At 39.1% G+C, this 25,897-nt stretch overlaps 3 protein-coding genes across 9 annotated transcripts in view; 1 reads left to right on the plus strand and 2 right to left on the minus strand.

Moving 5' to 3' along the window:
• LOC109036384 (serine/threonine-protein kinase ICK) overlaps window positions 1-10,994 on the minus strand; it is a 40,476-nt gene extending 29,482 nt beyond the window's left edge. For 2 of the 6 annotated variants that reach the window (XM_072306181.1, XM_019050568.2), the window contains exon 1: window positions 10,640-10,992. The gene's annotated coding sequence lies outside the window, so the exon portion shown is untranslated. Of the gene's footprint in view, window positions 1-10,639 lie in introns of all 6 variants that reach the window. The other 4 variants (XM_019050571.2, XM_019050573.2, XM_019050570.2 and 1 more) reach the window with 4 other exon arrangements.
• On the minus strand, window positions 7,036-9,314 carry LOC109036383 (glutaminase kidney isoform, mitochondrial). Its single transcript, XM_019050567.2, has one exon. It carries the CDS (start codon window positions 8,814-8,816, stop codon window positions 7,164-7,166), a length of 1,653 nt encoding a protein of 550 aa, XP_018906112.1. The 5' UTR covers window positions 8,817-9,314; the 3' UTR covers window positions 7,036-7,163.
• Window positions 10,995-15,870: 4,876 nt separating the features above from the next.
• Window positions 15,871-25,519, plus strand: MBD-like (methyl-CpG-binding domain protein 2). Of its 2 annotated transcripts, none has more exons than XM_019050566.2 (6): window positions 15,871-16,172; window positions 17,441-17,596; window positions 18,919-19,063; window positions 20,306-20,551; window positions 22,120-22,232; window positions 23,491-25,519. In XM_019050566.2, exons 1-5 carry the CDS (start codon window positions 16,057-16,059, stop codon window positions 22,216-22,218), a joined length of 762 nt encoding a protein of 253 aa, XP_018906111.1. In that variant the 5' UTR covers window positions 15,871-16,056; the 3' UTR covers window positions 22,219-22,232; window positions 23,491-25,519. The 2 variants fall into 2 exon arrangements, with proteins under 2 accessions (XP_018906111.1, XP_018906110.1); XM_019050565.2 differs by having other exon boundaries at window positions 15,873-16,172; window positions 22,120-22,260.
• The last annotated feature ends 378 nt before the right edge of the window (window positions 25,520-25,897 follow it).

Here is a 25,897-nt window from a genome sequence, read left to right on the forward strand (position 1 = left end):
GGCGGCAGTCAGCATGTAACACATATTAGCTCCTACAAGACTGCATGAATACTTTACGCATTGCGTCAAAGACAGTGCGGCCGCTACGGTCAGCAGCGGGCGGCGTGAAACGCATAGCGCCTACAAGACTGTGTAAATACTTCACGCATTGCGCCGAACACCGTGCGGTCAGCGCGGCGCGGCGGGCCGGCGGCGGAAGTTAAAATTATTAAACCTCATTTATGTTTGTTCTTTCTTAATATTTTCGTTCATTTCTTATGAAAGGAAGGCCTTGTCCACACAGAGATAGGTTTACGAAACTTAACTTTCGCGCCAAGTTTCGTGAACTTTTGCTAGTAGCGTTGACAGGGCTTTCGCAAAAACTGTGTCCAACACGAGTAAACGTGTCTTATGCACCCCTCCTCCTTCGGCACGTTCACTTGATGGTTTTTATTGATGTTTCAAAACGAATGAGAAGGGGGCGGCAAAATACAGGCGGCCCATGGGCGGCAAGTAGGTAAATCCGGCCCTGACTCTGGCTGTCAAAATTTTCCAGCGATTTTCCTGACCACGGAAGATAATAAACTAATTTAGTGATTGCATCTCTCGATATTCGATATACATTTGATGGTTCCACCCAGAGCTAATGGTCTGTTTTGATATCCATCGTTTTGCCGCGTGTTTTAAACGTGGAGCGATTTAATGATGGTGTTTCAAATGACGTCACCACTAAATCAATCTACACATGGTGCCGAAAAGAGAGACATATTTCATGTCTTTTTTCCAACATTGGTAGAGGGAAATACGTGTATAGGGAAAGTTGGTCTTGCAATTGGAACTTGCGGGCAACTTTTCGGCTACAAAATACAGAAAGGAAAAGACGGTGATAACTTTTCGTTGCCGGTGACACGCGACAGAAAACGCGTGCTTGAGAGGCACGAACTGGAGTTGTCTCGTCCTATTTCCGTCTCAGAGGGAAATGCAACTAGCCTTTTTGCTGGAGTATTTGTCGATGTACATTCGTAAGTGAATAACGCAGATTTGTAATTTATTTAAAAAAAAAAATAAAAATAAAAAAAAAGATCTGGGGATAAGAGGGTTGATTTTTCGGTATGTTTTTACGCTGAGTCTAAAAACGACTTCTTTCGATTTCCGAGTTTCGACTAATTTTCTGTAAAATCAAGATATTCCACAAAAGCGGGCTTTTTCAATTTTTCACAAAAGTAGTGTATGATAAAGACAAAAAAACGCCCAAAATATATTGGAAAACATGTATTGCATATCTAAATAAACCCAGAAGTGCCTGATAACGAATTCCTCCGGTTAGTTGGCATATTCTGGCAATGTAACCCTTTGTAAAATTTTATTTTACATCTGATGGGACTAGAAAACTTTTGGCACAAAGAAAAAAAGAGGGAAAAACTCAAAAGTTTAATTTTATGTTTGTTAGCCGAAAGGTCCCTCTTCCAAACTACGGGCATATTAATGTCTTCCTTTCTTTTTTTTTACAACACCATAATTCTCACGCCATTTCTCACAATTAATCTAAAATTAGCATTTCACCAAAAATTTACTGAAACCAGCTCGAACTTGCGCGTCTCCGCTAAGGTCATGGCAACATCAAAAGGTCAAACCGACACGAGACCTCCGAGCGACCACAAGTGGTGACTTTGAGTGACAATTTGCAGACAGGTGCGTTTCGATGTGGCTGATGCACTCGCCGGGTAATGTATTCATGGCGGGACGGAATTGAAGTAATTTCGCGGTCCCTTCATTATTCTCCGTGAGCGAGGGACCCCGTTTTTTCCGCCAATCGATACCCACCCCATACCGTCTTGATCCCCGCTCTGCCTTCGGTCGGCCATCGGTCCACCATCCATCAAGGAAGCGCGCCTGGATGAGGTCCCCTTGTACTTGTGGGACGTGGCCGCCAAACGCAATTCCTCGCACAAGCTCAAGGTTGCAGTTAACTCGCTCAAAAAGCCACGCTTCCACAGGCAGTGCGCTACATAGAGTTGACAGCGCAAAGTCAGCTGCGCGATACAGCCGCGTTACCAGGTGCATTGATCAAAGCAAAGGGTATGGATTCGATCGACATAAATCGATCGAAAAGTTAAAACGTGAACCGATCGACGTGATTCGATCGACACCCGATTCGATCGACAACCGTGAATCGATCGACAAGCCAGTAATTTGATCGATAGATCCATGAGTCAATCGACAAACCCGTGAACGAATCACGTCAATCGGTTCACGTCTTAACTTTTCGATCGAGTCATATCGATCGATTGCCACCTATTAGACGATTTATGGCAATGCAACGAGGGAGTTAAACAATAACACCAGCGAATAAGCAGTGTGGTTGTATTCGCGCAGCCAACTTCACATCGTCCGTGCTCTATGCAACCAGCTTTAGAAAGCTCTCGCAAGGAGAATAAGGCCCGTGTGAGAACGTGTTCCCATCCCACCGCATTTATTCCATAAAAACAAACGTGCGCCTTCATTTGTAACACATACAACATGTAATGCGCCGGGGATCACTATCATGTAAATACCCAAAGGTATGTGCTTAAGGAGGGACAACGTACCCTTTGCTCGGCTTCCAACTCGTTTCCTCTGAATCCATACTTTTTTCTTATTTTTTTCTGTTGTTTAATGGCTTTGTGTTAAGCACCTGCAGCCAACTTTAGACTATGTGTGTGTTACGAAATTAAATTATAAGGGGTTAGGGACCGAATTTATGGCTATGAGAGGAATCCATAATTTGATAAGTGAAAGAAACGCTCAACCTGTCAAAACCTTTTCACTTTTCGGGTAAAAATGTTTTGATTTAGAGGGTTGTTCACCATATTGAGAACAGCCCAAACTCTATTTTAGCTTCCGCTAGATGGAACAATACAGAGATAATTTTAGGGACAAATTGGTAGTCTCTGTCAATCACCGTTTCAAAATGGGGGCCAAGCCAAGTTTTGATTTCATCTTTATTGGACCATTGTTTTGAATTGGTTGCAAGGTTGGAAAATTGACGCAAACAATTTAATTTTTTTAAAAAAAGTTTGCACGATTTCTGCCAAAAATTGCGATGACTTCAACGTATACTCTGAATATTTTCCAACTACTAATTCCCGGACAAGAATCTGTAATGAGGTAACCGGAAACATCTTTAAATTGACGGAGGATCTCTTTGAAATAGCAAAAATACCGTTTGAAACAAGGGAATTCCCAGTTGACTCAAAAAGAATTCTTGTCCGCGAAATATTTATTGAAATTTCTATTGATCCAGCAAAAATTTAGTCTCCAAGTAATTGGAGGGATAATTGGTGAACTTTTCTTATAGATATATTCAACAATTTACTGGTAAAACTACAATTTTCGAGTGAAAATTTTCCTGCGATGAAATGCACGTAGTCACCTCGTTCTTTTGGAAAACGACAAATTATGATACCCTCCTCGCACGGCTGTGAGGAGGACTTTCAAGGGGCGCCTCTCCCCCCGCTTTACATTTCGGTTGCGAACAGCCCTCCTTTTCAAATGGATGACGTTATAGTTAGCTTGTATTTAGCATTTTTCATCAGATTTCAGTTGCCTGCTACTTTTTCCTAAAAAAAACTGCAACAGCAGGCTGATCGTTGAAATTTATAAACAAAGCTATAGACAAAAAAACATTTAGAGTATGGAGAGATCTTCCTGGTTAAAATGGCTGGTTTTCCTATAAACTTCGAGAGAAAATTATGGACTAACTATTTGGGGTCTCTCTTGGATTGCCGATAATGGACCACTAGCTAAGGTACGAATTTCAGCATTCTGATACATGTTTCTTAACCAAAATTTTACGTAAAACACGATGCACACAACGAAAATTACCGAAATTAACTCCTTACGAAGATATTTAATGATTCTTAATGCGTGAATTCAAACCACCCGCTCATGAAAACACAATGCTCTAGGTGATTCACATCGCGCGCTAAACGTTATCATGACAGCCTCTGCGATATAAAAATCTGGCAACCTTAATCTTGACGCTTTGGCTCAGTTATAGCAAATTGCTAATAGTTTGAACAACACATGATGGGAAATGAACATTGCTCGATTGAGAAGCTTGCTGAAACCGTTGTAGTGGGCGATTTGACTCACGTAGAGTTTTGAGTTTCTTGTGAGCGGGCAGTTCAAATTCCTCGTAACCAATGTGAAATAAAAACGTTAAAATCTTCGTTAGGAGTTGGTTTCCGTAATTTTCGTTGTAAGAATCGTTTTCCACGTGAAATTCTGGTTAAGAAACATGTATCAGATCGCTTAAATTCGTACCTTGTCTAGTGGTCCATTAGACTGTTACTTACACCTTCTTTGTCCATTCTAACCACACACTTCCACCAATAGGATCCCTCCATATCCATTTTGTCTTCTTTGTCTTTCGCTTTGTCTATCAATTTCAATAATCAGCCCGCAGTTCAGCTATGTTTTTAAAGGGGGAGGGGCATAAAATACATAATGACACATGCTACCGACGAGATTAATTGAAGTTCACTGCAGCAACACAAGCAAATATAACATCAGTGTCTGCACTTTTGAATTATCTGTATGCAACCTTCTTAATTTTTTATGTTGGTCCTATACGCTCCATAAGGCCCAAGACAGGGCCGGATTAAGGGGGTAGCCACATGAGCCGCGGCCCATGGCGGCAAAATTAGGGGGCGGCAAATTTTGCAATTTTTTTAAATGCAGGTACAAAAAAATCGGATTCAGAATAAAATTACAAACAAGAAAAGGTGACAAAATCTCTCATTTCCTGAGAGTTCATTAATTTCTAATTTTGTCGTATTTCGGTGATACAAAAGACTGCGCACCTTTAGTTAGTTGAGTTACGAGAGAAACCAAACACGTAATTTGGCCTGGAGCGGCGCGGCGCAAAGAGAAATGATGACGAGGACCTGAGATGAAAAGGAGAAGCCCTCGTCGCGGCGGTCGGCATGTAACACATATTAGCGCCTACGAGACTGCATGAATACTTCACGCATTGCGTCAAACACAGTACGGTCAACAGCGGTCGGCGCGGCGTGAAACGCACAGTGCCTACAAGACTACATGAATACTTCACGCATTGCGCCAAACACAGTGTGGTCAGCGCGGCACGGCGGCGGAAGTTAAAATTATTAAACCACATTGATGTTTGTTCTTTCTCAATTTTTTAGTTCATATCTTACAAATGAAAGGCCATGTCCCCACAGAGATAGGTTTACGGAACTGAACTTTCGCGCGAAGTTCCGTGAACTTTTGTTAGTAGCGTTGACAGGGCTTACGCAAAAAATGTGTCCAACACGAGTGAACGCGTCCTATGCACCCTTCTCCCTCCGGCATGTTGACTTGATGGTTTTTATTGATGTTTCAAAATGAATGAAAAGAAGGTGGCAAAATACAGGCGGCCCGTGGGCGGCAAGTAGGTAAATCCGGTCATGGCCCAAGATGACTTACTGTTAGCCAGTCAGAAATGGTTATGGTTATACACTCCCCATAAACATACTGTTAGTTGAGTTTTGTTAAATCTGAGCATTTGATTGGGTAACGGCTAACGGAAGCCTCACGCGAAAAGCCTCGTTTTAAACTCAACGTGGGTCATCAGGTCAACGACGAAAAAGTGACCATTTACCGGACAAGTCATATGAACCTGTTTGAGGAAATGGGCGGCCCAGTTTATGGTCTTATTAGGGTTAAGGTCGGCGGAGTGCCCCCTGGAGAGTTGCCGAGGTATTGGAGAGTAGAATAGGTTAATTGAACCAACACCGAGCTCTATAACGGGCGAAAACTACTACATTATTCAGCAACCCTCCCTCGATGCTAATCGATCGAATAATCCACTGATTCCTGAAAGCAAAGCTTCATTAAACCGACACGTTATTGTGGTGTGCTGTTTCTGGCCGCAGGTACTATTTAAATATTGTTCTCAATATAAAAAAGGCTCTGATTAACGCCATTCATCGAGTCTTGATTTTTTTCTCTACTTTTTGACAACGCTGGATTTTGACCTTTTGAATAACTAATGTAAAACAATCGATGTCTATTATTTTAGGCAGGGTGCCGCGCCTAAGATTGCTTATTTTTTATGAATTTGAATTTAGGGGAATTAGTTCTGACTTTCGAGAATGCCACCAGCCAAAATATTCTCAGAGTGACGCATGGGCGTAGTCATAAAGGGGTCAGGGAGCCCCCCTATACTTTGAGCGCATTGAGTATCGTTGAGTATCAGTTGCCCCTCAATGATATTTGACCTCATAATTTTCAAGACGATAGAACGTAACTATATTTCAGTGCTGCAAAATTTCCACAGACTAATTATAGTTTTATATAATGTAACTTTCGTGCGTTTGTAACTGAAAATTTCACTGACTATTCCTCTAATTACACGCAAAAATTAGCCTAATTTCGGAAATTGCACGGTTATATTTTTGTAAAAAATTGCACTTTTCTTTCAATTTTGTCAATTGAATCTATTTTGCAACCTTGTAATGAAGTTTCGTTCCTTCGTCCGTGGAAAAGACGACATATGCCCTTAAATTTCCGTATTACAGTATGCAGAGTGAGGAAAAAAGAAGAAAATATTTTAATACTTATAAATGCTTCTTTGCGCTTATGCTATCGAGCTACTAAAAAAGGCGCTGTTGTTAGATCATTCCTTCTTATGATTAAGTTTAGTGGGAAAGAGTCTTATTTTTCCATAGAAATATTAGTTATAAATTATGTAAAGCTTGCCTAATATAACAATTTCCAATAAATATTGAATTTCCGGAATAAACTTTTAGCATCCCATAGGCGGGCCTGGAATTCACTTTCTACATTGATCCCTATGGTTGAAATCTTCAAACATGTTTCCTTCTGTTTTTACTTAATTTTACTTGGTTTATTTCCTCGGCACTTACATTTGCCTTTGGCATTAAGTTCATAACGTTTTGGAATTCTCTGAGTTAGTTATTTCGAGTTGCCAAGAGTATCTTACATTCTTAAGGTCCCTTTAAATACTGAACCCTCAGGACAGTAAGATATCCTAAGAAAATTGATTTAAACTTTTTTGACTGGGACAAACACAACTTTATTTACAAACCGACGCAAACTTTAACAGATGATAACTAAAAATTTAAAACGTCGAAAGCCTTTCACTGATGTCTACTACTTGCCGACGTTGACCCTCCGCTTCACTTGGTCGCTGCTGCCACTTTACTAGGTTTATAATTGGCCAGAAGATCCTCCACCATTTTATGCTTCCAGAGCCGGGCCTCGTCGATAGGGTAACGCCCATTCCTGTCCTGCTTCAACGACATCTCGTAGAAGTGCTTCAACAGAAACTTGACAACACTGAAGTGCCCGTGCGACGCCGCCAAGTGCATGGCCGTCCTGGACTCGTAGTCCTCGACGTTGAGGTCGTAGCCTTTGGAGAAGAGCTGCTTGAGCAATGGGAGATCACCGCTTGCGGCCGGGTAGAGCACCTGGCACGCACCGCAGCACTGCGTCACCAGCGACCTCTGCCGGGGCGTCTTCCTACTCGACGGGAGCCGAATGTGGTCATACGGATGGAAAACGAATTTCTTCACCAGGAGCTTGGCGAAGTCAAGGCCCTTGGCGCTGTTACCTTGTTCCTCGAGCAGGGGTGAAAACGTGCAGATGCCCATGACCCCGGGTATAACCAAGAGGACACCACCCCCGACCCCCGACTTGGCGGGCAGCCCGACTCTGAAGGAGAAACGCCCGGAGTAGTCGTACATGCCGCTGGACTGCATGACGGACAAGACATCACGCACAGACTCCGGCTTGAGGACCTGCTCGCCCGTGATGGGACACTCCCCGGCGTTGGCGAGGGTGGCGGCCATGACTGCCCCGCTCTCGGCTGTCACCTCCAAAGAGCACACTTGGAAGTAGAGGTTAAGCGAGGTCTTCATGTCGGAGTTCTCCGGGTAGCACTTGTTGTCCTTCATGTAGTGGGCCAAGGCGAAGTTCCGGTCGCCGGTCTCGAACTCGGACATGTAGACGGAGTTGCAGAACTCGAGGTACTCCAGTCCGGAGAGGGAGCGGAAATAGTTGAGCATGAGGTCGAACTTCTCGGCGAGGGAGAGGTTCTGGTAGGTGAGGGACTGGAGGAGGGAGCAGACCATGATGGCGCCGGAGTTCATCATGGGGTTGTGCGGGAGGTTGTTCTCGCCGAGGAGGAGTTTGTTGAAGATGCGGCCGCTCGGCTCGAAGCCGACGTAGCGGTGCACGACCTCGGGGCCGAGACGGTCGAGGGCCAGGCCGTAGATGAAGGGCTTCGAGCAGGATTGGAGGGTGAACGGGATGGAGGAGTCGCCGAAGGAGTGGCGCTGCCCGTCGATAGAGCAGACGCTCACCCCCCAGTAGTCGCCGTTCATCTTGGCCAGCTGCGGAATATAGTCGGCCACTTTTCCGCGGTTGCTGTCCTTGCAGGCCAGGTAGATGGCTTCGATCTGCTGCTTGAATTCCTCGAAGTTAGGCACGATCAACTGGTTGAGAGCCGCACGAGCGATCAACTCCACGTTCTTGGCCGGCAGGAGGTTCTGGAAGGACACCAGGTCCAAGTTGAAGTCCTGCTGGCTCCCGACTAGGACTTTCAGGTTCGTGAGTAAGTCCCGGAAACGGGCATCCCTCTCCACGATGATGCCCGAGGATCTGAGGAACCCGAAGAACTTTGTGAAACTCAGGAGGTTGTCCGAGTCGCGGAGGAGGTCGTAGAGACTCTCGATGTCGTCCAGCTTCGGGTCTTTGGTCGACATGACGTCGCTCTGGGTGCCCCTCTTCGAGAGGTACTTCATGTCGCGGTGCGCCGAGACTGACGTCATCTTGGTGATAGAGGTCCTCACTTTGTCGTTGATGCGCTTCAGAGCGTTAAAATCATAGGACACGGCCAAAATCGAGGACAGGCGCGATCTTAGGTTCTTCGAGGACGCGTTTTTCACTTTCGAACTAGCACCATCCGTTTCCGTACCGGTTGAGGGGCATGTCTGGGAGATTTTGATTCAACGACTTTTTGTCCTTTATGCTAGGTTAGTTTTTTCCGTTAGTTTTTCTCTCATTGTGAGCGACCAAACCCATTACCTTGGCAACACTACTCATTATAAATACTTTTGAGGGTATCGATTAAAGAATTAACATTTAGTTTTAAGGGCGAGTAAGATAGTTACTTGACCGCACAAGTAGGTAACTAAAAGAATCACGTAAATAAAAACGAATTTGTTGGTGGTCACAATAAAAAAATTACATCACTATGCATATACGTATTTAAAAACCATCCACCCACGTGCAAAATTTACGAATCAGCTGTTATTTTGAGGTGTATAAATAATGTGTCAATTCATCAAAACCTTTCACAGTTTTGCCAACCTCAGTAAATAAAATGCATTATTCTGCGCAGACATTCGCGCGGACCAAAAAGAAGGAACCGTTGTTGTTGATTTTCGCATCGAAAGAGAAAAATGGATCTCTCAAAAATACCTTATGTATCTTCGAGAAAAGTATCTTCATGTCAGAAAGAAGAGGAAGCGGAAGAGAAAGAATCCTGGAGAAAAAAGGGCGGTTCATATTGAGAACCGAAGTTTTCCGATTCAGGTGACCGAATTTTTCGGGCACAGACACCGAACTTGAATTACCTAGACGGAAAAAGTTCGTTGCCCATTATTAATCGCAGTTCAATCCCTCTGGACTTCTTCTTTCAGAACAGATGAAAAAGATGTGGAAAAGGGAAAAAAATAGGTAGGAGAAGAGAAGTATACTTTTTTTCGTATTTGTCTCCCTCTGCTCCCCCTTCTTCATTCTCTTTTTCGTCTGTTCCTATACTTCTTCTTATCTCTTTCTTATGATTCATAATGCACCACCATCTGATATATGCCATGTAAGTCCTAAGCTTTTGCATGGATGTGCTTTTTTATGACTCCCCATGTAGGTTCAACCCTAATATTTAATTCTATCTACTTATACTAAGTTCGCAGTCTGGAGGACCCAAGTCTGACATGCTAGGGTTGACATAAGTGTCTTCTTTCTGATTAGATCCATTCAAATTAGTATCGGAACACAATCAAATCAAATGCGTACATCAGAACTCTGGCCTAACTTGCCACCGAGTCACTCCGGAAAATTATTTCACTTTGGACCGCGTTCATAGTCGCTGTCTCCTGGGGAAACATGTCATATGCCTTACACTGCATTCGTAATTAAGATAAATTTAAGATGACTTCCGACATAGCGTCATAAAAAAGACAATTTTCCAAAACCTGCAGTAGAATTTAAGAATATAGGTAACTCGGAAAATAGATCCTCACGAGGCAGTGCAATGATCCATCACTGCAAAAAATACCAAATACAAGGGAAAATATTAAATGATGTTCACGGCCTGCCTTTGTTTTTTCCGAAGCTACCTTAATATTTTCAAATTCCTCATTAGTTTATCTTCTGCACTTCGTAATTTTTGTGATCACACATCATTTTAATCCATTCCTCAGACTTCACGCTCAAATTTTACTCCAGGCCCCGAAAAATTGTCCTGTTTTAGAGGCCTCCTTTAAACCTCGCTAGGTTACAATGAAATCCATATAAATTCTCCTTATGAAAAGAAACAGTTTGAGGAGCGACTAAACACGTTCCTTACTCAACAATTGAGAAAACTTACCGAAAGAACGTGCTAGGTAGCTCGTGTTGGTTTCAGCTCTTTGATTTCCTTACGATCTCCACTTAAATTGCGTCACTTCACACAGGTACCATAAACGCACATTTGGTAAAGTAGGTAAGTGTTCAAATTATCTCATGATTAGGATCCAGTTGAGGAGGCTAATATTGCTCCGATTGTGCAACGAAAGTTCGAGCTTGGAAAAGCTCCCGGGTGCCTTTTGGAAAGGTCACATCGCGCACTGGAATGAGAAGGGCGCTTACGGAGGAGGTTAGATAAACATTGGTCGGGGGATTCGTGGACAATGGCATGCGAGTGGAGTCCCGGAGCCGAAGCTACTGAGTGCCGTGCATGGATCGGCAGTCAGGGTTAGAGCCCGCCACATCGCGGCACAAACACACCTGACCGGCGTTGCTATGGCTCGCAACAAAACACTCATTTCGCCGCGAAATTCCAGGAAATCATCCCTTTCGGGACACCATTTGGCGGAGATGCACCTGTTCCGTGCTTGCCCGGGCCCTTTATTGATTAAAAACTTGAGAATGTCATTCGAAACTATTATTTTAACTAAATATAGGTGGTACAAACGCGGGGTTCCGCTCGGATCTGGAAGGTTTCCGGGGGTGGGTGGGACGTTGCGCAATACACGGAGAAAAAAGTTTGATTGGTTTTGAACATGGATTTTTTTTCGGTCCTGGTAACTAAAGTTTTCGGTCACAGAAATCAAACTTCGGTTCATATGATCTTTGGTTACTTGAACCGGAAACGTGCGGCGTTCAATGTGAACCGAAGTTTAGTACCATCAACCGATCTATTTATAAATGCGACAGTCTCGTGGTTAAACCGTCAAACTGCAGGAACGTGTTCTTTGGATCAAAATGAGACTTTTCTTTAATTTAAAGTTTTTTTTTAAAATGTTCTGGAAGTGGATCTCTAGTTCACTTTAGAAACAATACATATATAAGTCGTAAGATTTTCCTCTGCAGATAAGTGCTTTCATGGATGAGCCAAAAATTGTGGCTCCTAATCCTGCCATGCTAAGGCACATACGTATGTACCTTGCGTATGCGACGTGCATACAAGCATTCGAGTGTTGCAGAATTCGCTTCGATTAACAAATTAATTGTAAGTTTGTGAGGAAAGTCACTGGGTGTGTTTTTCCTTCAAATTCTTAGACACACTGGATTATATTGTAAAATCAAAATTCAGAGAAAAAAAAGTCAAAATGCAGACTCATAAGTTTTCAAGGACTTTTCAGTTTTATCAGGAAAAATGTGGAAACGCCCGAGTTTTTATACGCAGTTTTTCCTTATCACGGCGGGATTCCGAAATGCGGCGAAAAGTACTGCCCATTCAACTTGCATACATTTGGATCAACCTGATAGCATTTTGATATCCCTCTATTGTGAATTATAGGTATTACATGGAAAAAGCATGGCTTTTGCGTTAAAATTAGGTAAGTGTTATGAAAGTTCACGTGCTTGAGGGAGCCTAGACTCATAGAAAGTTTAAAGTATTTATGATGCTGTCTCATTTTCTTTCAAAAAACAAAGCATGAGAGAGGTTAATCGTCCGCTGTTCTCGAAAAATGCGGGAAATTTTTCATTGTATTACCAAGCCCAGTGCTGTCAATGTGAGTTTTAAACCCATATTTGTCTCTATAATCTGCACGTTTAACGAACCTTCAAAATACGTCAACATCGCTGATTAGTTAAGAGAAAACAAATTCGCAATAATTACGAGGACAATGAACTTCTAATTCGTGAGTTGGCCAGGACTGAAGCCGAGGCGTAGATTAGTAGAATCCACATGCTGAGATCTGCCCGTGGCAGACAGCGCGCCTTCAATTCCTCATGAAGCAATTTTACTAACACTTGTGATGCCAATCATGAAATGAACCATCCGGGCGTTAAATTACTTTTTTATCGTTAAAACACCCTGTTTCTCTCACACAAGGAAGGAGGAATGAGAGATGAGAAAAGAATATGACTAATGACTCCATCCTTCTCTTTTATGCATAGAATTTCGTGTTAAAAAAGTTGAACATAATTAGAAATATCGAAGAGAGACCCGGAAAATATTTCACTCCGGTGTCTTTGTGGCGTCCGAAAAACCTGAGTCATAAAAATAAAGTGAAATTTGCTCCAAAAGAGCACGTTACACTCCACAATAAGAGCAGGTTCCGATTTGTAAAAGCGCAAATCACTTCGTAAAAAGAGTAGATTCCGCTCCGCATTCATAGCACGTTGGATTGGTTCGTCTGGGCGCCATAAAGATTTTTAGAAAGCGCAGTATACCTATTCCGAATTTTACTCATAGATTTTGAATTGCAAAACAATGAAATAGAAACGGATGATCTTCTATCCTACGGATTCTGGTCCAACGTGTAAACATGTGCAGTAGGTATTTTACATACATATAATTTGGATGAGTGAAGATAAAGTTCAGCCTCATTGTCAGACTTTGCTCCTTACCCTTAATGAAGAAAATTAGTACCGATAACACTTAAGTCCGTCTGAAACTTCCTAAGAAAAATCAGTACGAGCAAATTCGTTTCTTGTTGGTGCTTTGCTCGAACATAAAACACTCTTGATAATGCAAAATCTGCTTATTCTTTGATGGAAAATAGTAAAATTCTTACAATGAGATGCGACCGCTCTTTAAAAAAAATGTATGTCACGTTGAAGCGTTCATGGGCTTTACTAATTGACAATGCCGGCAATAATTAAAGTAGGTGAAAACATGTGAACTTGTCCCCCCTACTCCCTTTCCCTCCCCCAAAAGTAAAATAATGTTGACCACATTTTCATTACTCTCATTGTAAAAAAAAGAAAAAAAAAACCAAAAAAAACGTAAAATTTACCGAAAAGTGCCTACTTTTTAGTAGGTTTTTTGCTGCATGTTGACAACGATGTTGCGAGTCAATACCTGAAAACTTATGCGGACGAAGTTTTCTCGCTCTATACGAAAATTTCGTAAAGAGCGATACGATTTTCATCATCATTTTCAGCAGGATTTTTCATCATCCGTTTACGTATGAAAATCCTCAAATACCGAAAAATCCACTTTTTCCAACTGTTTCAGGGTGTAAGATTTTTGACAGGTTTTCTTTTTGAGGTTATTAACAATGGCGCGATTAAAATCAATAAACGTTTAATTCATTGGCACACATGCACATATGCATCGCTGAAATTAAGTTAAGATGCGAGAAAAATAAACGAAGCTCTCTTGGTTAATAACGCCTGCGACGAACACTACACGTATTTCATTACAACGCCTGGATACAACTATTCGAACTCTACGGATGTCCGTGTTGCATACGCTCAGATGTGAAGGCGTTTTAACTTTCCAGGCACTCATCGCTTCACCCATTGGCGCGGCACTGCGGCGCGCGGCGGGCTGTACTGCGAGGCTCCACAATTTTAGGGAGCTTACAATTCTTCGTAGGCGCAAACCAGCTTAGAGTGTCCAGAGCTTCAGTAAAGTTTACTTATACAAAGTTAGAAACTACATTTTAAAAAGTTCTGTGTGATCAATTTACTTAGTTACCTAAGTATTAAAGTTTTATTTACTTCTACATTGAATGTGTAGAGTTTTAATTAAAACTACAATAGTCTGTGTTTTAAAATCTCAAAGATAATCTAAATGTCATCATTATTATGATCAAATGAAATTAAACTATTAAAACAAAGCATTATTAAGCTCTACGATTGTCGATTGTTCAGGCTCAGCACACCGCGATATCAAAACTGAAGCACAAAAGATACTCACACCCTACGCCCCTATGCCTGTATGCAACCATTTGCTTCTGAGTGAAGTTTTTAGTCGTATGAACGAAGAAAAAATAAAATGTAGAATGGGAAATAGAATGTAATATAATCCCCATTTCGAGTTGTTTGGAGAGTCTAATGAGTCAAAACGCCTTCAACACTGTACGTGTGCAACACGAACAGAGGAGTATAAATACATGATAATAATAGAGCTTAATAATGATTATTTTTAACATAACTTAATTGAATAAAAGCATATTAATGAACACGCAAAGTATCATAGTTTATTTATATATTAATGTTTATATTTTAATACGGAATAGTAAGCAAAATTTTAATAGTTAAATTAATCACACGAAATTTTTTAAAATGTAACTCCTAACTTAATATAAGTAAAATTTACAAGTGTTTTGGATATTTTAAGTTGGTTCATGCCCAGGAAGAAATGAAGCGGTTCCATAAATGTGGATCCTCGCATACAGCCCACCGAAGTGCTACACCGCGCCGCGCTGCAGGTGAGGCGATGAGTGCTTGAAAAGCTTAAACGCCTTCACAGCTGTGCGTATGCAACACGGACATCCGTGGAGTTCGAATAGTTGTATCTAGGCGCCGGAAAGAAATTCGTAGAGTGCTCGTCGCATGTCGAAGCCGATGGTGAAACTCCCAAACCGCGTATCTCGGTTTGCGATGTTGCAGACTTCCTGTTATACTTGATTTTTATAATGGACAACGACTCAACGTCATTTCTTTAAAACCTCCTAGATTTTTCCGCTCTGTGCGAGAAAAATTTATTCTGTGAAAACTTCAAGGAATAATTGGACCGAGTTCATCAGAAAGGAACCAACCCACATTAAGTTGAAACTGAGAAAAAGAGGTTTGAATTTTTATTCCTGCATTACGCTCAATGTAAAAAATGAACCCTCTTTTCCCTCTAAAATTTTTGTTTTTAGATTTTCAGTTTTTGGCAGAAGAAAATTTGCGGCTGGTGAAACTCTAAAACATTCTCGACTCAATTTTTTCGAGATTGTGGGTTGGTTCCTTTCTGATGAGCTCGGTCCAGTTTTGATTTGTTCTCTTAAAAAAAAAAAAAAAAAAAAAAAAAAAAAAAAACTTCGAGGTAGCGGAGATTTTAAAGTACAGCAGACTCGGGCAGGACTCATCAAGAAAGAACTCCACATGAAAACATTCAAACATTGCCTTACTGCAGATAAGACCTGGATTTCCTAATTAATTAAAAGTGCAACTTTTTTTCTTCGAATTTTTCACACAATTTTAATCATAATTTCATTAATAAAAATAGTCCGACCTAAACCTCCAAGAGTAGCGGGAGCTGATGCTTTGAAAGGGGGGGGGGGGGGGGGGGGGGGTTTGCGCCGACTTCGCGGTCCGCGGCTTGGACGCACAGTGGGGGCGGAAAAAAAGAATGGCAAAGAATGAAGATGGCCAAGGACGTCTGTACTCCGCACTGCTAATCAATGAGTCACACTTTTTCACCCGCTCACCGCTCTTCTCTTAGTACGTAGTGTCATATTCTTATCAGGTGTCATCGCCAGGATTTTTTTCAGTACTGGTAGCATGGAAATAACTGAAATGTTCGTGAAAGTTTTTTGAGATTTCGTGCCGATTTTGAACCAGCAGTTTCGGTGGATTATGTCTGTTGAAAAAAAAAGGTTCGAGTGCTCCGCTTTACCGAAAGGCTGGCAGAGAGAGGAAGTCGTTCGGAAAACGGGGCTGTCCGCCGGAAAAGTTGATGTTTTTTATTACAGGTATGGCCAAGCGTTCTTCATTTATTTTCATTTTTTCAGTTAGAAATTTAATTATCAAGTCATGTGAGAAATTTAGCCTCTAATGTTCGAAGTCTGTTTTGGATGCTGATGTCTGTCAACGCGTTTGTTTGGTTTTGAGGTTATGTTTTCATTTGTTTGTTTGGCTCAGCGTTTCAGGTTTTCTTTTCTTTTCTGATGCTGAATATTGCTCTAAGTTTCAAATTTTGCCCTTTTTAAGTACTCCCCTATCAACTTAGTGCACTCGTAATGTTACTTAAGTTATGTTGTTACCACTTCTCTCACACAATTTGAACACCTCTATATTTCTCACTTAACTCCTCAGGTACCGTACCTACCTTGATTTATTAAATCAGAAGGTAATTAGTTTTCATTCTAGATGAATTAAGACAACTTGCACACTCAGTTATACATTGTGGAAATGTATCTCATGATAAATCAAATGGTTGTGCACCTACGTCTCAATCTCAACGTTCATCTGACATGTACACCCTGAGTGGTAATAAAGGGTGCGCTGTCGATGTAAACTGTGTTTGGGACTGTTTGAAAACGGAATTACCCGATTCTAAATGGTCGGTGCTGTTGGACTCAGGTAGAATTACCCGATGGCTTGTTTGTTTACGCAAGAAAGTCTCAAGTTTCTACCAAACGCTCACGATCTCAGGAAGTCGATAGGACTGTTAGGCTGCGTTTGGAAACAAAAGAACCAAATGGAATCGCACAAGTTTACTTCAACAATGCACCTATATACTTGCCGAAGCCGCTATTCAATTCTTTTTTTAAGATAAATCCAATCACATGAGTCGAGAATATTGAATAAGTAGCTATGCATTAGTGTGAGATACAGAGTGATTATCTTCATCGAGATAGCAGCACACACTATCTCAGAAGTTACAAGATGTGAAAGTAATTTTAAATTGATTGCTTCATGGTTTTTCCAAAGTAAACAACTGATGGTGTTCTTTGCCACAAACTGAAAGAGATGAAACAATTGAGAGGAATAAGAAGTAAGTAAGTAAATGTGGATTTTTACTAAAGTTTTGTTTTGAAGGAAATAGATAGCACAAAATTGCGGCAAAATGACTTGTCAAACTGTATAAAAAACTTAAAATTGGTCCCAAAATGCATGTAATCATCAGAATCAACAAAACATTACTTTTTCTTTCATACCTATGCAGATGATCATTTTGGACACTCAGACAATTTTGGACAATATCAGGATAAACTATTTTGTTTTTGTATTGTTCTAGCCCTGATGGTCAAAGATTCCGCAGCAAACCTCAATTAGCTCGATGTGTTGGAGATTCTGTACAGCTTGGCACATTTGATTTTCAGACCGGAAAAGTAAACACTCTCTTAGTTCGTTCTCACAAGAACAAGAACAAAACGGCGCAATTTGACTACAGGTAATTAAATTTCAACGATAGAATAATTTTTTCCTCGAGATAGAAAAACGTCACTCTCAGAATAAGCAGTTGGGTAAGACAATGGGCCTGTTGCAAATTTTTGCTAGAGCAAAAATAAGAGTTGTTCCTTACAGATTATGTCTCAAAAATCACAATGAGTGCATTGGCAACATCTGTAATGCACTCCTAACTTCAGAATCTGCGTAAGAAATTTGCGTGTTTTTAAGCTTCCCGCTTGAAAAATGATACTATGGCACAGGTGAACTGTTCGTTAGAGGAGTCGTTCCATTCAATCCCTGCTCAGCATGGCCGACACTTCCGCACGCAAGTTGAGGAAAACTTGAGGTCAATCAAGGCGGATATCTATCAACGCGAGAAAAATGTGTATATAAACCTGCCAATTGTTATCAAGTGGTTAGAATCATCATCCCATCACATGTGTTTTGGCGGATTGGCATCAGCTATGTTGAATATTGCGTAGTATCCTTTTGAGCAGGGGTTGAATGGAATGACTCCTTTAACAAATTGTTCACCTGTGCTGTGGTTTCATTTTTTAGGTGGGCAGCTCGAAAAAACGCAAATATCTTATGGAAATTGTGAAGTAAGGAGTGCATTTCAGACTTTGCGGATGCGCTCATCGTGTTTTTTTAGACATGCTCTATGAGTGACGACTCTTATTTTTGCTCAAGCAAAAGTTTTCAACAGGGGCATTTCTTACAATAACTTAAGGAGGGTTCTTGAAGAAGTACCTATAAAGCAGGGGCAAATCTCATTCTGTGATTTTGATACATTGTGACAGCATAAATAAGTACAAATGAAGTGTACATAACTAAAAATGGATGTATTTATGCTAAACGGAACTATGTGCATAGAATTAGCGTGCAACACACTTCCTTCTAGCATAAATACGTCCAAATGAACTTTGGGAGCTCAATAGTTGTATTAGTTGGGAATCGATACCAGTCATGTTTATTGAATATGCCCCAGGACAAGTGAGAGGAGTGTCTGCAACTTTTAAAAGTTAATATTGGTCATCAGTTTTGATGGAATTGTGCTCGTAAAAAGATATGTTTGTCCAAACTCTCAAGAATTTTATCAGTAAGTAAGTACTAAAGTCAGGAACCGTAAGTAGTTGGTATGAACTGTAAAAGACATGGAAGTTGATACAAGAATCCCTGTGCCAAAAAGTTTCTTAATCAATTCCTGCGCTGTGGAATGAATCTAATTTGTATTACATCGCTTGTTTTAAATTAAATTATCAGTATGATATTTGAGTGACATGTTTTTTATTAAAACTGAGAATTTTACCTTTAATTTTTCAGCCGCAACATGCGTAATGATGTATCTTTGGTACCGCCTATCAGGCAAACAGCTTCCATTTTCAAGCAACCTGTAACTGTTTTCAAAATGCAAGAAGGGAAGGTGAAATCTGATTTCAAACATGGCCCTCAAGAAAAACCGAAACAGGTAATCTATTTGGCTCATTAGGTTCACAACTAGTTAGGTGTGAAAAGGATATGCTACATCAGTTAGAAAAAGAGGATAGAAAAAATTTATTTTTAAGAAATTAAAAACCTATCATTGTAAATTATCCATAATTTTAGCTATCAATAATTTTTATCAAAGCCTTTGTAGTGAGTAATCAGGATATCTTGAATGAAGGACTCAAAGTGACATTTTTTCACTGTCGAGAAAAATGCTTGAAGTTGAAATATCTTATAGAAGCTCCAGGCGATGAAATGAACATTAAAACCTCAATATCAAGGTGAAAAATTAAGCGCAAGTGCTCTAGTTTGTAACAAAGAATATCAGGTAACAAGCTTCACCTGAGGTTTCTCTTAATTTTGTAAAAAGTGCCACTTTATATTCTTCATCTGTCATATCCTCAAAGTAAGACATTGATCAAAAAAATTATTAAAAGCATCTCAATACCTTGGTTCTTTTACATCTCTCTAAAGAAATCAATAACTCCTTTTTACCTATATACTGTAATAAGAGGGAATGCGACTGTAGGCAGGGTCTGAACTTTCTTAAAACATCTTCAGATTTAAAAGAGAGAACAAGTCTCTCTTTTAAATCTTTGGTACACACAACTGAAAGTTCAGAAATCAACACTTGAATGAGGTATGAGCAAGTCTTTTTACACAGATCAAATGGATAACATATCAGACAAATTGCACCATTTGCATTTTTGCCACTTGCCCGATGTTAATTTTCAACTCCTAAATCTTGGCTCAAAGTTGATTACCACACTTTTCATCATGTGATTTGTTCTGTCTATAAAATTTTGAAGAGAAAAATTGTTGTGCAGTGTTTTTAATTCATACCTTGTCTAGAGGCCCATTAAAAGAGCCGAAAACAATTACCACAGACTTCAAAAAGTACTATTAATTATTTATTCCTTGAGAAAATGAATTGTGAAAAGAAATATTTTTTGTTTTAATCAATTTATCTTTTCACGGATATTGATGACAGAACGTACTTAGAGACAGAAGAATGATTCTAATTACATTACATAGATCTGTTTTAACCATCTGACATCTTGACATTCTTTACAAAAAAGGAATAATGCCAAAAGTAACTCCCTTTTTGTCCTGGCGTCTCCCAGAAAATTTATTTGTCCGATTCCATTTTAATGAAAAAATAATGAATGACATAGTTTCATCTCCTCTCTCTTCAATGATTCCTCTCTCGTTTTGTCTTCAACAGCTTTTTTGGGAGAAGCGACTGGAAGGTCTAAGAGCATGTGATGTTGATGGATCTGAACTGAAGACAATGGAATTACCAAAAGGTCTGAAAGCCGTTGGACCATACGTAAATGAAGAAACAGTGCTTCAGTCTGTCGCCACTGCCCTTCATGTCTCCTCAGTGCCAATCACAGGGCAAACCGGTCCTCGCTCAACTTTGGATAAGAATCCTGCTGTCTACCTAAACCCAGATCAACCTCTTGCACAGGTTCGCCATTTCATAAATTATCGAGAGGCTACTAACTTTTATACAAGTTATGCATAAGTCTTGAACCACCCCTATAACCCCATGAATTCCAACCCCTTTTCTGGGTGAACCCCGTAAAAGTTTGGGGGATCCCAAAAGTTGTTTTCTTTGATCAAGGAGCACTCACAAAATTGGAAGTCTCTATCTTGATATGTTCAAAAGTTACAGAAGTAAAAACTAACCATCGAGGTGTAACATATGTCAAAACAGCGAATGTCGTGTTTTTTAAGTATTGAGAAAATCGCATTCAAAGTTTTCAAAGCTGTGCGTGTTGATATTCATACAGCAAATAGGTTTTTGTCAATAAATTTATTATAGAGCAGATCCTCCCCAAAAAATGAGATTTAGAACTTTAAATTTAAAACAAATGTCAACAAGATACAGTGAGTTTAAAAAAATACCACATTCGCTGTTTTTACGGAGAACTTTTTCTAGGCGTAAAATTAACTACCTAACTAATGTAAGAGAGATAAAGCGATTGATATTGATCAAATTATGATTACGGTTGAGGTTTTCAATGATTTTCCTAAAAAAATAAATATTTGGTAACTTCCAAAAAGAAATAAGGAACAAACCATATTATTAGTCTTTTACAATAGGAAAAATATTGAAAAAGGTACCATTTCCCAAAGACCCACATGCAATAGGTCTTATTAACTTTTATTACTATTTTAATGTGCTCATGCTCACGATCATTAAGGTGATAAATGAGTTTCAGCAAACTATTTAGCTCAATATTTGTTATTTCAACAAATTTTGACATCTGCTGTTCTTAGATATAAAACGGTCGTTTATTTGTATCTTAATCAAAAATTATGCCAGAAGTCTGAAACTTGGTACAAACATTCTTGAAGGTTAGCCTTTTAAAAATAGCGAATGTTTGATTTCCACTGTTTTTACAGATGTGGCTTTGTATATGTATCACACGCACAGAATGATAGAAAAGTAAACAGTAATACATTCAATAACTACCTACCTAAATATTTTTTTAGATGAATTATTATTGCACTCTTTCGTAACCTCAAGCAACAGGGAAGCTTCGCAATGAGAAGCCTGAAACTGAGACAATGGCCTTTTTGCACAGAGGAGTTTTCCACAAACTTTTTCACAAGAAAATCAGCCACTAATATGAAACGGCATCAAAATCATGATGTAATTGCTTGAATTAAGCAGGTTAAAAAATGTCATTACAAAAGGGAAGGACCAAAAGTTTTAATATGCTTCCTTTGCAGCCTTTCACGGTTGGATTAAAGTGCAATTTTATGCTCCTGGCAAAAATTTAAAAGCTCATATTCTGATTTTTCAATGGAACATGGTGAAATTATTTCTCCAATATCTGCATCCTGCACCCTGAAAAATGTGGCACCTGAAGCCAAGACTCTTAGTTCCTGCTGCCACAATTTGGCTGAAGTGCTGAAAGTGCGGCAGTTTCTTCCGCTTGTAACCATTTACTATTTCTAACACTTTTTATTGAACATTTGAATTTTTAGCTCTAAAAATTTTAACTTCTTCTGTGTTTATTTTTTTAGGCGTTAACTATTGGGGAAGATGATATCAAAAAACAAGAAGACAGAGTCAGTTCAGCTCGTAAAAAGTTGCAAGATGCGCTGCTTGCATTGTCAGGCTGATGAATGCATATATGGCAAGTGAATGCATTTTGACATAAATTGGTAATTATTTCTATCAAGTTTCAAAGTTTAAATACATCTCCTATTTTATTGTCCCTTCATTTTATTTATATTGAATTTTTTCCTAACCATCCTCCGAATTTCTCAATGGCAGTGATCATTCAATATAATTTTTTGTAAGAGAATTGCAGGGATGAATCAAGGCCCCAAATGGTCTCTTCAAAATGAACTAATGCATCACTCACTCCGAAAAAAACTTGTACAAAGTACATATCGACAGCGTAAGTCCGCAATCACATATCTCGTTTACGGTGTCTGAAAATCTCCGCCTCGATGTTATTTTTTTAAAGGAGAACAAATTGACATCATTCCTTGAAGTTTATGCAGAATTTTCTTTGCATAGATAAGAAAAATCATAGCAGTTCCAAAGAATTGCCGTTGAGTAGTTTTCCGTTTAGAAAATAAGGGAAGGCCGGGAAGTCTGCAATGTTGCAAACCGAGTAATGTGATTGCCGACTTACACCGTCAATATGTAAAAGTTGTAAAGTAAAAGAGTTAAAAGAAACAAGGAGCAGTCGAAAAACCACTCAACCACAAAAGTCAAGGTCATTTTAGGGCTTTTAACTCTTTTGCGAATTATTTTCTGTGTAGTATAATCATCATATAGAATATGGCTCAAACAAGTCTATTTGCATTTTATTAAAAACCCTCTATCTGCTCCAAGCCAAGTCATCATTTTAGAACCATCAGCCATCCACTTTTGGTAGCTTTGGATCGATCCATCGCTACTTGTATCATTGATCGATAGCTAGATTTGAAGAATGTGTATGTTGGATTGCTATTTTTCAAGTTTCAGCTCATGTTTTATTTTTAAATCAAAAACCAACCCTCAGTTGCTATTGACATTTTTTGTGAATTGTTTTCACTCAATCTAAACTATCATACAAAATCACGAGGAAACTAGTAGATCAGTTTGCCTCGAAGAGAATAAAACATAATCGATGATTTTAAAATATTGTGATCAAGGTATGCGCTTTTTGCATTTAGCCATTGATGTACCGCTCAACCAAGCCTTCTAAGTTTTAAACAAAAATCAAATTCATCCCTTCAGGTGATATGTCATATCTTAAATCCCTTAATATTGTCATTAGATCTTTTTGGTTAAATGCATTCAAATATTCTATTCTGTTTTTATTTTTACCTCTTTTTATCTTACGTCTGTCATTAATTATCATTTTAAGTAATTCTGTGTGGGTTTTTATTTATTTGCAGTGATACATGCTCAGCTCATGGAAGTCAAGGATTCTCCGGCCTATCAAGTTGTTTGTGTTCTTTCTTGCTTCTTATCTGTTCTCATGATTGACATTGATCAGTAGACAGTGAGTTGGGCTCTCGAAGCATGCCTTCGGCCTTTTTCTACCATTAACAAAAAGACTCAGGCTAACTAAAAATTTAGTTTCCAAAGTGCTGTGGAGTAAAGCTCCATTAAAATTAATTTTTATTCGCTGAAAATGAGACAAAAATATAATTTTCTTACTTTCCTGGCAGTAGCAAGGCCAGAAAGAAATACATTGGATTCAATTGTACCTTTCCAACTTTGTTTTCTATGTTGTCTTTGTCTTGTAACGTTTCCACAATGTTGACTTGACTAACACCGAAGCCGATACATAGCTTTAAAGGCGAGAAATTTCACATTATTTTTTAACCCAGTACTTTTGGACGACTTCATGGAAGATGAAACCTTGTGAAAATGAATTAAATCCTCCAAAGGAATTATAAGCACAGTATTTTCATGAATCATAGTTCCTTTTGATTTTAATCATTTCCACCTACATAAATAGTTTTTTTTTTAGTATAAATATGCCCATTTTTTGCGAGGAAAAGTTTCCAAGGACTTGAAATAATTTCATCGTAAATTTCTCAATATGTTCTTTGAAACATCTGCCTCTTATTTTGCTTTGTCTGATGAGAAATATCTGGTAAAAAATACAGAAGATAATAATAGTGTGTTTATCTGTGAGCTGTGAGCTATGAATATTTTTGCGTCTTTTTGATTCTGAAGAAAAGGTCTATAAAATCAGGGAGGAGAAAAAGAAAATGCTATGAGACATCCTGTCTTTAAATTAGTACTTACGCATAATTTTTTCATCATTGAGTGTTTAAGCTTGAAAGAAGGAATTCTTTTCAGTGTAACGGAATATAATTAGTTTTAATTTTTTCTTTTCTTCCTCAAAAAAACTGTTGTTTGCTCTCTTTGTTTCTGAGGAAAGATTCCTGTAAACATTCAACAAGAAAATAATCAGGTAATAATTGTAACACTTGGTATTGCTTGGCCAGGTGATATAATTTTTTATATTGATCATATGTTTGTGTTCAGCACATTACCCATGAAGCTCCAATAAAAGTTGAATATAAAGCCACAGTTTCATGATAAAAGCTTGTTGATTTACTATCAAAGATGATACATCTCTCGCAAAAATTATTTTGTGCTTGTAAGTTTTTATTTGATCAAACTGCGTGATGAATTTTGTTTTATTTCTCTTTTCTTTCCAATTTCCATAGAATTTCTTTGTCCTCTTGAAGTTAAAAATATAAGTTCAGTGTTTGATATTACTCAGGTAGATTTTGCACAAATATTTCTACTCATTATTAAGACATTGAAGTTTGAACACACGGATTTTTACTGTTATCTGATATTAATTAAGATGTAGAATCCATATTATCTGGCCGGATGTAACAAGTAACTAGTCTGAAAAAAAGAAAAAAAAAGAATCCTAATATTTAATAGTGTTACAATTTCACTTCTGGATGCTTCGAATTGGGTTCGAGATACATCCCCCCCCCCCCCCCAATCAGTTTGCAAATCAAAATTGTTTGGAAAATTCAGCAAAACTGGGGGTGTCTCGATGCTTGAAGGCTGGATAATAAAGATTCAGTTGGTGTAACTTACTTTTTTCTAGCTGTAAGTCTTCTTGTAATTTTCGCTGCCAATTGTAAAGTTAGTGGCATTTTCTGAAACCTCCCTGGTCTACTGTTTTCCACTTAATTCATGTTTGAGCTCATGATAACTAATAATTTCCGAAAGGTGCACCAGGCACTGCTCAGTTTCATTGTGTCTCAATGTGTGTGGGGTAGAAAGCTAGTAAACCGGCAGATTTCAGAAAACAGCTCTTTTTTAAGTAGTGCTTTCCATGAAGACATCAAATTTTTTGTATAAAGTGTAAGGTTTAAGCAGTTTGTGGCAAGTTGTTAAATTGATATTTTTTCTAAGTTACTAATAAAATTCCTCTCAATCAAAAAATTGTGTCATTTTAGTTCCTCTTTTTGAGTTTCCTTTAACCAGATTCAGCTTAATTGCATTAGATGATGCCTGATTTCCTCCCATATTTAATTTTTTTATCAAAAACCTTCGCAACTTTCTTAATGAAACCTTGAGAGCGCATTGTTTGTTTTTTGTAATTTGGTTCCAGGGTGAATACCGGTCCGGAGTCGGGAAATAGTACTGATTTTTAAAACGGTCCGGAAGACTGAAAAAGTACGAAATTTCCCATGCAGGTCGGAAATTCTGTGCTTCATGCCATGGGTGGTTTTTGAAACAGCCTGGAAAATATGCAATCCGTTGCGCAATATTTCTTAGTGCAGTATTTTCCCGTTAGATCGTGATTGTAAAACCAATTGC

This window comes from Bemisia tabaci, chromosome 1, assembly GCF_918797505.1.
Source record: "Bemisia tabaci chromosome 1, PGI_BMITA_v3".
In the NCBI taxonomy this organism is placed as follows: Eukaryota; Metazoa; Arthropoda; class Insecta; order Hemiptera; family Aleyrodidae; genus Bemisia; species Bemisia tabaci.